The sequence below is a fragment of the Lipophrys pholis genome (assembly GCF_963383615.2).
Source record: "Lipophrys pholis genome assembly, chromosome: 21".
In the NCBI taxonomy this organism is placed as follows: Eukaryota; Metazoa; Chordata; class Actinopteri; order Blenniiformes; family Blenniidae; genus Lipophrys; species Lipophrys pholis.
Genome location: NC_137649.1, coordinates 5428549 through 5441387, shown reverse-complemented (window position 1 = coordinate 5441387; position 12839 = coordinate 5428549). Strand labels below are relative to the sequence as shown.

The 12839-nt window shown below is 42.7% G+C and overlaps 1 protein-coding gene across 1 annotated transcript; it reads left to right on the top strand.

The window, feature by feature from the left end:
- Nucleotides 1-2353: 2353 nt before the first annotated feature.
- Nucleotides 2354-3511, top strand: LOC308126639 (5-hydroxytryptamine receptor 1B-like; the record flags this gene model as incomplete). The annotated part of the gene is made up of 1 exon (XM_080491172.1): nt 2354-3511. The coding sequence occupies one exon, from the start codon at nt 2354-2356 to the stop codon at nt 3509-3511; it is 1158 nt and encodes a 385-aa protein (XP_080347298.1).
- Nucleotides 3512-12839: the final 9328 nt, after the last annotated feature.

Sequence of the window (12839 nt, the reverse complement as noted above, 5' to 3'; positions counted from 1 at the left end):
TTTACAATTTATTCTAACACTAGTTTTTACAATGCATTTGTTATCTTACCGTAGGGATGCACCAGTACCACTGTTTTAAAGGACAAGCACTAATATAAGTTCTACACCTTTAGCTACCGATACGAGTACCTATCAAAAGGAGGGATTCGCTTCTTAATCCAGATTTATTTTACACTATTAAAAACATTATATTTTGTTACCTTTATTCTTCGTTTAGGGATATTTCTCAATTATCTCACCTTATTTTATTGTTTAAATTTCGCTCTATCTTGCTTTTATTTGCCCTTGTGTTCACTATCATAATATTTAATTCAGTTTTTTTTAATGCATTTGAACATTTTATCAATTAATGTTGCCTGTTTTCATTTTATCAGCCAATGTTTTTACACTTAAGTTGAACTTTTTCACTTTCAATTTGAAGATTCATTCCCTTCATTATAAAATCATTTAAGAAAATGTATTTACTTACCATTTCTATCAGAAATCTTATTATCTTTTATTTCATTTACTTTAATAGAACTGAATTGAGTTTTTTCCCGTTTTAGTCGTCATGTTTTCATGTTTATTTGAGAGGAAAACTCATGAACGAGTTGGACTGAGCTGCAGGACGGATCCCCAGCGTCCACCCAGCTGACGCGTCCTTGAGGAGGACTTTGAATTCCCAGCTGCTCCTCGGAGCCGAGCGGTCGACCGTGACCCCTGGCCTCTCTGCTCCTTCTCGCCGGGGATCAGAGGAATTCGTGGCGAGCGGCGAGGTTCGACGTTAGCGGCCGCGTCAGCGGCTTCCGCCGCCGACCGATCGTCTCATTATCGCCGGGATCATCAGAAGGTCGACGTGCTGAAGAGGAGCACCCATTGATCGAGGGAGACGTCGGATGAGAAACTCAGACTCAAGCCTTTGATTCGCCTCCAGCTGCTGTAAGAAGACAGAAAACCCACGATGACCGTTTCATTTAACCTTTAAAATACTTCGTATGAAAGAACTTTGAGTCGCTGTGATTTAAAAGTTTGTACTAATAGTTAAAGTTAATCTCAGACAATCCTTTGACTGTCACACAATTATTCATTTGAAAGTCTCTGAGTTTCTCCTCAATGTTTGTTTGGTGCTATAATATAGGAAGCTTTGCTAAACCTGCTAAAACCAGGGGGAGCGAAACACATTTTAATTCCACATACAGTCCACTTTCATCTTGAGTGGACCAGTAAAATAGTGCCAAATAACAACATCCAAAATTAAATTTTCAAATATCTCTTGTATTATACTTCAGATACAACAGCCTTTAGCAGAAAATCCACGGCGCTTCATCAGAGATACAGAAATATCTGAATGAAAACAAAAAGATATCAAGTTTTATATAAAACAAAATACCCAAAAGACATGGAAATGATTAAAGACGCCTAAAAATAATAAAAAGTCTAATAAAGAACAGGAGAAATCTGTCATCAAAGGACAAACACAAACTGTAAAAACTATTTAAGGTTATACCACTTAACCTCAAACTCTTGTTTTTGGGCTGCTGGAGGAAAACACATGGAGAACATGACAATTCGGTGCAGAAAGGTTCAGAAGTCTGATCCGGAGATGCGAAACACCATGAGCCACGACAATCTGACATTTTCACCACAGAAGACACAAACTGTCCCGAAGGATGAAATCCATCCACAGGGAGAATATGCAGACTGGAAACACCTGGAATCAAACCGTCTGTGAGGCAAGAGAGCTTTCCACTGCACCACCCTGCAGCCCGTCATGACGACTCACTGTCCGCCACGCGCTTTGTTCCTTTCATGCTTTTCTATTCAAATATGTCTGATTTATTTAAGTGCGTAAAAATATGTCTGGGTCCTTTAACCGTTTGCAGTAGAGAGAGAGAGAGAGAGAGAGAGAGAGAGAGAGAGAGAGAGAGAGAGAGAGACTATAGGAGGACGTGGGAGAGAGGGAGTGGTAGAGAGGGAGTTGTCGGTATAAAACCAGGAGTCCGACTCCAGCAGCCCTGAACTTGTGAGGAGACGCTCGCAGTGGATTAAAACAAAACAAAAACCTGTTTTTACTTTTCTGGAAAATTCCTCTTTTAATCTGAGAGATTGAGGCTCGGGCGATGGGGATGTGCTTCTCTCTCCTCTCTGGGATGTTTAAGTTTGTCCAGCGGTGGTGAAGGAGCTGTGGAGGGGGGTGGGTGGGGGGGTGAGGATGCTGCGGGCGCAGTGAGGATGAAGAAGAGGAGGCAGAAATGCGTCTCCGCCTGACGCACCGCCGCCAGCGGCGGACGCGCGCAGCGGGGACTTCGGGCTGATCTCGCAGGCTGTCCTTCGAGCTCCATGACAGCGGGGTCCGGCCGGAGCAGGTGGAGGGATGGAGAGCGCCAGCCAGCTCAAACCGACGCCGGCCATCTACGGGGAGCTGTTGAACATCTCCGCCAACGACACGCACGTCAATTTCACCTCCAAGGCGGAGGAGAAGGACACTAACTTGGCTTTCCAGGCGGGTCTCGCCGTGACCTTAGCCCTCATCACTTTGGCCACCACGCTGTCGAACGCCTTCGTCATCGTCACCATATACCAGTCGCGCAAGCTGCACACGCCCGCCAACTTTCTGATCGCGTCGCTGGCGGTGACGGACCTCCTGGTGTCCATCCTGGTGATGCCCATCAGCGCGCTCTACACCGTCAGCCAGACGTGGACGCTCGGCCAGGTGATGTGCGACATCTGGCTCTCCTCGGACATCACCTGTTGCACCGCGTCCATCCTACACCTGTGCGTCATCGCGCTCGACCGCTACTGGGCCATCACGGACGCAGTGGAGTACTCCAAGAAGCGCACGCCGGGGCGCGCGGCGGGCATGATCGCCACCGCCTGGGTGATCGCCATCTCCATCTCCCTGCCGCCTTTCTTCTGGCGCCAGGTGAAGGCGGAGGAGATGACGACCTGCAACGTGAACACGGACCACATTTTCTACACCATCTACTCCACCTTCGGCGCGTTCTACATCCCCACGCTGCTGCTCATCGCGCTCTACGGGAGGATCTACGTGGAGGCGCGGAAGCGCATCCTGAAGCAGGCGCACAACAAGCCGGGGAAGAGGCTCACCTCGGCGCACCTGATCACCAACTCCCCCGGGTCGGTGGCGTCCACCACCTCCCTGAACTACGGGACGAACGACACCTCCTCCACCTGCTGCGACTCTACCTCGTCCGCCAACGTGAGCCAAGTGAAAGTCACTGTGTCCGACGCGCTGCTGGAGAAGAAGCGCATCTCCGCGGCGCGCGAGAGGAAAGCCACCAAAACTTTGGGAATAATCCTCGGAGCCTACATCATATGCTGGCTGCCGTTTTTCATTTACACTCTTCTAGTGCCTGTCTGCGAGTCCTGCTTCCACCCGGAGCTATTTGACATCTTCACCTGGCTCGGTTACCTCAACTCTTTAATCAACCCCATCATTTACACCATGTCCAACGAGGACTTCAAGCAGGCTTTCCACAAACTAATACGGTTTAGATGCTGCAGGGCATGAACGATGATTACCAGCCATAATTGCACCACCTTCCCCTTTTTCCTCCTTTAAACAAAGGAAAATAGTAAAAAAAAAAAAAAAAAAAAAAAAAAAAAAGGCCTTCATCATGTAGGTGACAAGACCAACCCGCCATGTTTCACTCCCCTGAGTGCGCAGTCACCAGTATATCCAACATCGTTTGTGACGATTTGGCTGCAGAACGAGCTTGCAGCTGCTGCGTGGTGCAGAGGACTGAGGGAATGCATTGACATGCTCATCCGGTCTGCACCATGTTATCTGATGGCGCTGCGTAATTAAAGCCTGGCAGACAGAAATTGAATAATGAGGAAAGGAGAACAGAGGTGTTGGTTGATATGTGGAAACATGATGTGACCACTGTAGTTCTCGTGACTTGGAGAAAGACCATACCCCCCCCCCCCCCCCCCCACACACACACACACACACACACACACTGACTGTACGACTGCACTGGGCTGCAGCCTACAGACTCACTTTGCCATAAAGAGTTTTGACAGCCGGCATCAGGTCGGCCTGTAAGCACAAATAAGCTTAGGACTTAAGCTATGGTGAGCCCCAAGGGCAAAAAATAAAGATTTGTGTTTCATTTTCCTGACTCAATAAGGGGAAAATACTGGTGCCTACTACAAGTTTAAGTTTCGTTCCTCAGACGTGCCTGGCCCAGATGGGAGAGTAAAGCATGTTGGTGTTTCTCATTTTATTTGGTCTGAACTTCTGTTATTTTTTCCCCCCTGGCCAGTCTATGTGTTTCAGGGTTGCAAAACTGGAAGTTGGAAACTTTCCATGGGAGTAAACCAGAATTAATGGGTGTAAACCAGGAATTCACTAAATTGAAGTTTGGCTCTTTCTAGGGAATATAAATATATTTGGGAGAAAATAGATTATTAGCTTAGTCCCGACTTAAACAACCAGATTTCAGGCAAATCCTGTTGAATATTTATGCCATTCCTCCATCACATACATATGGGACACAGCGAGCTGCAGAACGACTCAGACCACGCCCCCTACAGGCACAGCGCAGTCCTCCCGCACATGCGCAGATGATTTCTGCCACTTGAGATTGAAAATGAATTTTCAAAATGTATTTTCAGACTTCACTTTATAGATTCACATGTTAAAAGAAATGATGAGTATATTTATGATTCCCCCCCTCCAACCTGTAGACGACACAAAGTGAATATATTTAACAAATTTGATGTATTACCGATGTTTAACTTAACTTTTGGGTTTCAAATGTAATCATTTGTACGAATTCTGCAAAGATGCAGCAACAAGAAATCCTCAATTGTAACAAAATATTTCCAAAATTCCCCATTAACTCCCCATGGAAATTTACCGGAAATGTTTGCAACCCTGACGCGTTTCCTCTCTTTACTTTTCTTGCTGTGGCTGATGTTCACTTTACAAGCAGACTGTAAATGTGTGGATCTGTATGTGATTTTGACCCTGTTTGTTTGGGTTTTTTCTTCTCCACTCATGTGAATGGGGTTCATACTGTAAAATAGAGCTCAAACAGCCTCATCCAGGACCACAAGGAAAAAAAAATGAAAACGGCGCCCATTCCCATCAGGCTCAGCTTCGATGTACCATTTCTTATCAGGCTAAAAATTATTCCAGTCCAAAGGCTGATATTCAGTGCTGGGCTCCCTTGGGCTTCTCTTGGCATTTGTGTTCCTCCACCGACCTGAAAAAGTTGTGGAAGATCTGCAAAATATAGATATATTTTTTAAGAATTGATGGAAAATGTCATGGGATTCTGATCAAAATCATCCCTTTTTCACACAGTAAATGTCAGACTGGAGCTGCTGCTGGTGTCGATCCCTTAGAAGAAGGTTTCTGATATGTTAAATAGACCAGAAAGGAGTCAAAAAGATTAAAAACTGATAGAAAGCATGCATCACGTCTTCAGGGCTGTAGACGCTCCTGAATGCCCCAAGGGCAAAGCTTTTGGGAGGAGCTTCATGCTCACTAATTCAAGTGTTTTCAGACCCTAAAATATGAAAAACGAAATAGATTTACATCCGTTTTTGAAGGAAATGTAATATAAATCATCCAAAAGTTGTTAAGAATGATCTCATTCATTTCCCAATTTTACCCCAAAACGAGCTGAACGATGTTGCCCTCCTGCCCTGCTCATGTCATGCATCCATTCATAATAGTCATCTAAAGCATTTGAAGGTGCAGTTTGATGCCACTCTCATGTCTCTTTAGCACCGCGTCTTGTAAAGCCTTCAGATTTTCTCTTTGTTCCGCTGCAAAACAACGAGGAGACGACGTTACCCACAATGCACCTGCTGCCAGAGGCCTGGCAGGAGATGAGGAGCGGCTGCAGACATCTGGTGAGGCGGCTTCTCTCTAACTTTTGGTTTCTAATCAGTTTGAAAGGTTTTAATGTGGAAGCTGGGGCCCAGTTTACACGGCAACGTCTTCAAGCGAAAACGGAAAACTTTGGTTGCGTTTTGTGGGTGTGTTTACCCGACAACGGCGCTCGGAGCCACTGAAAATGCAACTTTTTGAAAACGGCTTAGAAAGTGGAACTTTTTGACAATGCTCCGGCTCGTTGGACTCCTGGACTTGGTAGTACTATAATTGACAGTCACCGTAACAACAACCCGGCTTGGTCGTCGCCCATTGTTCGTGTTTATAGCGTATGGTTCTCTGCACCTGTGTGTGGTTTCATTACAAAAACAACCAACAGCACCCAACATGAAACGTACATACATTTTCAGCCTTTCTACCATTGACCGGTAAACACAAAGAAAATGTCTTGAGCCGTTGTTGTGTAAACGGAGCCCGAGGCTGCTGTTAGCTGTTAGCTTAGCATGAGCAGGGCTGAAGCAGCTTTCTTGACGTGAGTTCAGAAACTCGCCGCCGAAGCTTCAAGGCTCAGCAGGTAGCAACTCGTATGTCATTTGTAAAAGTCTCTGCACGAACTGTAATGCAAAGTGTTAAAGCTTCATCTTGTTTTTCCACCTGCGTTTGTGAAGAAATTTGACTTTTTGCATTTTGGATTTGAGTGTAAACTGGATGTTTTGTGTTTTTGTGCAAAGGGCTGCAGGGTTATTGAGATAAAACTGGCTTTTTTTTCTGCAATAACAAACCAGACAATATCAGGACTTTGCTTGAGAGCGGTGGTTTTCAAAGTTTGGGAGCAGGATGCTTCAGGGAGACAGCGGCAGGGAACGTCTTTTCTGTAATATCACGATTAAAGTTACTGACTTGTAAGCGAAACAATAATTGTTTCATTAGAATACACATTTCCACAAATTTATTTATTTCAAGTATAATGGAGATCATTTGAAATGACAATTAAGCTTTAGTGGAAACATGTGTAACAGGTACGACATTCCCAGGTTATATAGGAAGACTAACCAGATATATCAAATGGAAGCAAACAGCACAAGAACACTTTTAACCTATTGATCCCAGCAGCCTCGAATAACATCGTTTGATGTAGAAAATATCTGAAGTGTTGGAGTTCAAACAAAGGCATGTCCAGCAGGTGTAAATAAATGTAGTATTTGTTGGACAGGGTGGAGCGAAGGTTGAAGTCCCACAGTGGTCGGGTCACTCATTAACAGCAAACCAAGAATCATCAAATGTCAGTCAATTCCAGAAAAAAACTTTTCTTTTGTATCCAACAGCAAAAAGGAGTTGTAGCGAGGCATGTTTAAGTGGCCTTCTTGAAGTGGCACATGCTCATGGGGCGATCGCACACGAACCCGCCATGTGGTGGATGCTGGTATTGCAGACTGAGCTAATTCAGAATGCAAAACTAAACATTTGTATCTATATATTAATTCCTGGCATTGAAATTCAGATTTTTTTTTTGGTCTCTAATCATGTAGAGCAACAATGAAAGGTTAATAATTTAATTAGAATTAAAAATAAATAAATTGGCGTACATATCCGATTATTTAGATGTTAGCTCTTTGTGTTGAATCAACAAGTTTTCTGAAAAGTTCAGCTACAATGTTTTGAGTTCAAATGGATTTTTCGAGGTTTCTTGTGCATAACTAGAACAATAGCACACTGACCCCAAAACAGATTACGTAGAGTTATGTCTGCACATGATTTCCCTTGTATCTTAGAGGAATGTACAAAGAGACGACTTTTCTTCACCCAATAAAACCAAAGCAGGTGTTTCTGATACAAATACTCCATATGAATACTTTAGGGCTTCCGATAAGGGCACTAAAACGTATTTGTTTTCAAATTCTACCTATTTATTACAACTAATGTCTCTTGATTTTCACTTATTATCATTATTATTATTTCTTGTTATTATTATTATTGCTCTCAGACCTAAAAAAGAAAAAGTTCCACATTCGTCAAGCCAATATAGCAGACGATCATAAAAAAGACGCATTTGTTCTTAAAATAATCTTTTTTTCTCTCAGTTGTTGTCCTGCTACTGCCATGGCTAACGCTAATTGTCCAGCAGATGAACTGAAACCCATGAATACAGACGTTTCAAACAGGAAGTGAAGTGCTGCGAGTTGAGAACAATCCGTAGTTAAAGCAGGGAAGTTAGAAGTGTCTGAGCTGGATTTCAGTGTTAAAGCTTCTGCTAGCTAACCACGTAATAGTTGTTTTTATAATTATACACTTTTACAGGACTTTCACTGCAAGACATATGACAGGAGTACTGGAAACTCACGGGAAGATGTGCAATTGTTGGTTTTACAGCTTAAAAAAAACAGTATTTATAATAGTTTGAACCGAACAACCTTCTTTCTAACCTGTGACACGTTGCAAGACTAACTGTGCAATTGAATTATTATAAACCCTACAACAAATGTGTCATCATCTGTGTCAGATTTACATCACTACATGTGATTTCGAGCTAAAAAAAAAAAAAAAAAAAGCACAAGGTACTGTTTGTAAAAAAAGTTTTGAACTATGTGTGAAATGTTTCTGCATCACGAAAAAAACTATGAAATAAATGAAAACTCTTAAGAATTTCTACGAAACAATAACTTGGCACATTCAAGCAGCAGGATGAAGTAAACCTGAACAGTAACCACTAACATTGCTTTAGGCTTTATTACCGTAAACCCTATAAAACATGTGCACGTAAAAGTGTGGAGGCATTTACCACCAGCTGGAGGGTTACCTTAATATTTAAGAAAAACGCACAGTTATAAAGTGTAGCACACCAATAATACCAATTTACAAATGTGCCATTAATAATGTGCACTTAAATTTTGCCAACATAGACCTGTACGTGTTTGATTAACGGATGTATGCGTCATGTAAAAGCTAAAAATTACAACCTGTGGGACTAAAGAGCTCTTAGATTACCGTAAACCTTACAAATCAACGGATAGTTGAAATGATTGGTTAGTATGCCACACTAGTAAAACTATTGGATTGCTGTAAACAGTATAAAGCATGTACAATTAGATCTGTGTGACAATTTTACTCCCCTAACAAAAATAAATAACCCTTGAAAATTGTGCAGGTCAAATTGGAAAACCGTAAACGTTGTTCCTGCAAAAATGCAGGAAATTATTTTGGATTACCATAAACGCCATTAAAACCTCTGCTGTCCTCCACCAATCCTGCAAGAATTCTGTAAATCTACTAAATATGCACCTATTGGTTCCCAATTTAGATCTATAACTGTTGAATAAACTATAAAATGGCTCAAACCAAAACAATCTTGAACTACATGTGAAAGATTATTCACTACTAACAAGTATAGTGCCTTATGGCCCACTTAAAATCCTCAAGCAAAACTCTGCCGCAAAGTACATCACTAACCACACTTTTGTATTACCATAAACCTTGTGGAAGATGTGCAGATAAAACTGAGAAACGCTAACAGTGCGATCAGATCATGTAAAATGTGTAGTAGATACTGAGAATCCGTTTGACGCTTCCGATGGCAAATGATTGACATTAAAAAACTGTGGAGTTGAAACTGTGAGAAGCCAGTCATCTTTCACCACCTATATGATTAAAGTAAACCTTGTGAAATAAATGTACTGGATAGTGTTTAGGGTGGAAAATCACACTCATACTAATTACCGTAAACACCACTTTAAATGTGCAGATCAACATATGGAATGCCAAGTGCTACCATCAATGTTACTGTAGATTACCGTAAGTCCACTGAAAGATGAGCTCCTGCTTTTTCCCCCCCAAGTCAGATGGGTGCATGTTAAATAAACAAATAATAGCTCACTGTAGAAAAAACTGTTATAAGTATCAACCTTAAACTACCTGTTGACTTCAAAAAGTACTAATCAATTTTCATGAATCTTGTAAAAAAATGCCAAAATTGTTGGACGACCTGCAGCACGAACAAAGCTTCAGGAATAAGACCGCACACCACTGAAATGTTTCAGTATTACCATATAGTGTTTAATAAAAGGGAAACTAAAGCTCTGGGGAATGGAACCATAATGAATGCTGTAGGATTACCCTAAGTCTTCTAGAAAATGTGCATTACAACGCTCACATCCTACACAAACGATGCTGTTGAATCACTGTAAATCTACTGGAAAATGTGCACTCACTAGTTGTCACATGGATCACACCTATCAGATTAAAAGCAGTTGAACCACTTGTGGATCACTTTGCATCACTAAAAAAAAGAAGAAGAAAAAACATTTGATTACCGTAAACCACATTGAAAATGTGCAGGTAAATTTTTGGAAGTGTATTACATCACTGTAAGCACTATAGAATATGTGCAGAGAGAACCGTCACATTGCACAAATCTAACAACGCTAAAGGATTATCATTAAAAAAAAAACAGTGTGACACAGTACTCAACTAATGATGCCATAGTACAGGTATAAAAGTGCAGGTAAAAATGTAGGACGCTGTCCACCACTGACATTGATGTGATATTACCGTAAACCTGGTCAAAATGTAAATTTAAAATTGTTGTATTTCCTGTAAGTGTGATAATTACCATCAATGACAAGCATGTTGTATATTCACAGTAACGTTTTTCAACAATGTCCCATTTCGTGAATGACACAAGTACAACGTGTTGACGCTCAGTTGAAGACATCAAAAATACACAATTTTTATGATCCAATGAAGTTTTGATCATGAACCAGCACAAACGACCATAAATAGTTACAATGAATGGAAAATGTAAAGATTTCTGATGGAATAAATACTTTCATTGTGTAAATCAGCTTATAAAAGATTTGTAAGTGGAGCTTTTAAATCATGTTTTGGGTATTTCTTTAATACTGAATGTTGCGTTTCTGTCTGTGATTTCCACATTTTGTTACTCATGGTGATTTGTTGCTTCTTGCATCGCGCCTTACAATGCAGACATGAGAGTGGAATCAATCCTTTGTGTAGGGGGGGGGGGGTTAAAAAAATTCACAATTTTACGGAATCTGCACCTGTTTACCAGTTCAGGGAAGAAAATATGACTAAATGCCATTCGTTGATGCAGTTTGTTGCAGCAGGAGTTTGATTTTTTATTTCCTTCACAGCATCAAAGATGGCTGCCAAAGGCTCACACTTTGTCCTGTAAAAAAAAAAGAAAAAAAAAAAAGAGTAGGGCGGCCATCTTTGTGTGTTTGAGCGAGATTGGACGCACTGTCGCCATCCCGCTCCTCTCTGTACAGTATTGATCAGCTCAGTGTGAAACTCATCTGGTGGCTCCGTCGGTCCAAAGGAAGTTGCATTTCATCCAGGTTAAGCTTCCCGCTGTACAACGCTTCCGCACACATAACGGCGACGCACTGTAATTGAAATCCAACCTCCACCTGGAGCGGAAAAAAAAACCACTGCTGCTGTTGTGAAAACTGAAAAAAAAAATGAAAACTACAATAAAGAAATAAAAAAAGGTCTCTGGAATCACGAGGTTACGACAGCCTGCTCCCATGTGTTCATTGTGTCTGATCAAACATCTGTTTTAATGTGATTGGAGAGCGCTGACATTTCCTCCATCGCTGCCGGGATCTGCCGTGGTATTTGAGGCGCTCCGGGGACGATAACGTCCAACGAATGATGTGAGGAGGGACAGATAGTGACGACGACGACGGCGGCCCGCGACTTAATTAATCGTCGGGGAAGGAGCTGTAACGACCGGGAAAATGTCAGGGCTGCTTTCTCTCTGCGTCGTCGTTAACGGCCGCCGCCGGTGGAGGAGAGATTCCCAACCTGAGGGGAAGACCTGAATCCTCCAGAACAAACTTGGGGAAACTTTTAGATCTTCAAATTCGGTTTGTCCTCCCGAGTTCGGCTTCACATGAGAGGAGGAAACGCCTCAGGGCCCTTCAGAGCTCGCTGCTGCACGCAAAGCCTCAAACAGGTTTCCAACCTGGGAAGAGGAACCCCGCTCACACGAAAACGGTGCTTGGAGCCACTGAAAACGTAAGTTTTTGAAAAAGGTTAAGGCCCCCGCAGACTCCCGTAAGAACCCAAAAGAACAAGAAGAAAAGTTTGGGTGTGACGTCAGCCAGCTGCCGAAAAAACAAAGGTTTTGTCATCAGGAGAATTCGTACTCCGAGAAGAGGCTGTCCAACTCGCAGGCCACGCCCCCTCGCAGCAGGCCACGCCCCCTCGCAGCAGGCACACTTCTGTGAAGCGGCGTTTTAACTTTTCACCCGCACAGCTTATTTCTCACTTCAAAATGTTTTCAGAAATACATTTCACTGAACTGTTTCAGTAATAAAGGAAAAAGTTTGTCTCCAGGCCGCGACGTCGGTTTGGTTTTAACTGCAGGAGCCGAGAGCTTCGAGTGATGCGTTCAGGCGCATCATGTAACTCTGAACTCTGACATTTTAACGAGCTGCGGGGCTCAAACGGTAGCGCTAAACACGCTAAACATGATTAAAAAATGACTGATAGTCATTAGTTAGCTGGAACGTGCATGCGCAGCACACGGCGGCGCAGAAGTTTGGGCAGTGGAACACCGACATACTTCGGCCTGGACGGTCGGCACCTCCCAAACTCATTTCTTCAGCCAGAGAGAGCTGGACGAAGAGAATGACCTCATTTTGTTCGGCAGGACCCCGCAGTGCCGGACATTCTTCTTGTCCTTATGGAGTATGAACCGGCCAGTACAATGTGGAACTTTATGAAAAGACTCTGACTCCGTCTCCATGGAAACAAGTTAAAACACAACTTTTTGAAAATGCTAGGACCCTGTCTCTGTGGAAACGGAAGAAAAACACAACTTTTTGAAAATGCTAGGACCCTGTCTCTGTGGAAACGGAAGAAAAACACAACTTTTTGAAAATGCCCCATCTCAGTCTTTCTATAAACAGAGAAAACCCAACTTTTTGAAAATGCTTTGCTCCGTCTCCGTGACAACGGGGGGAAGACCCAA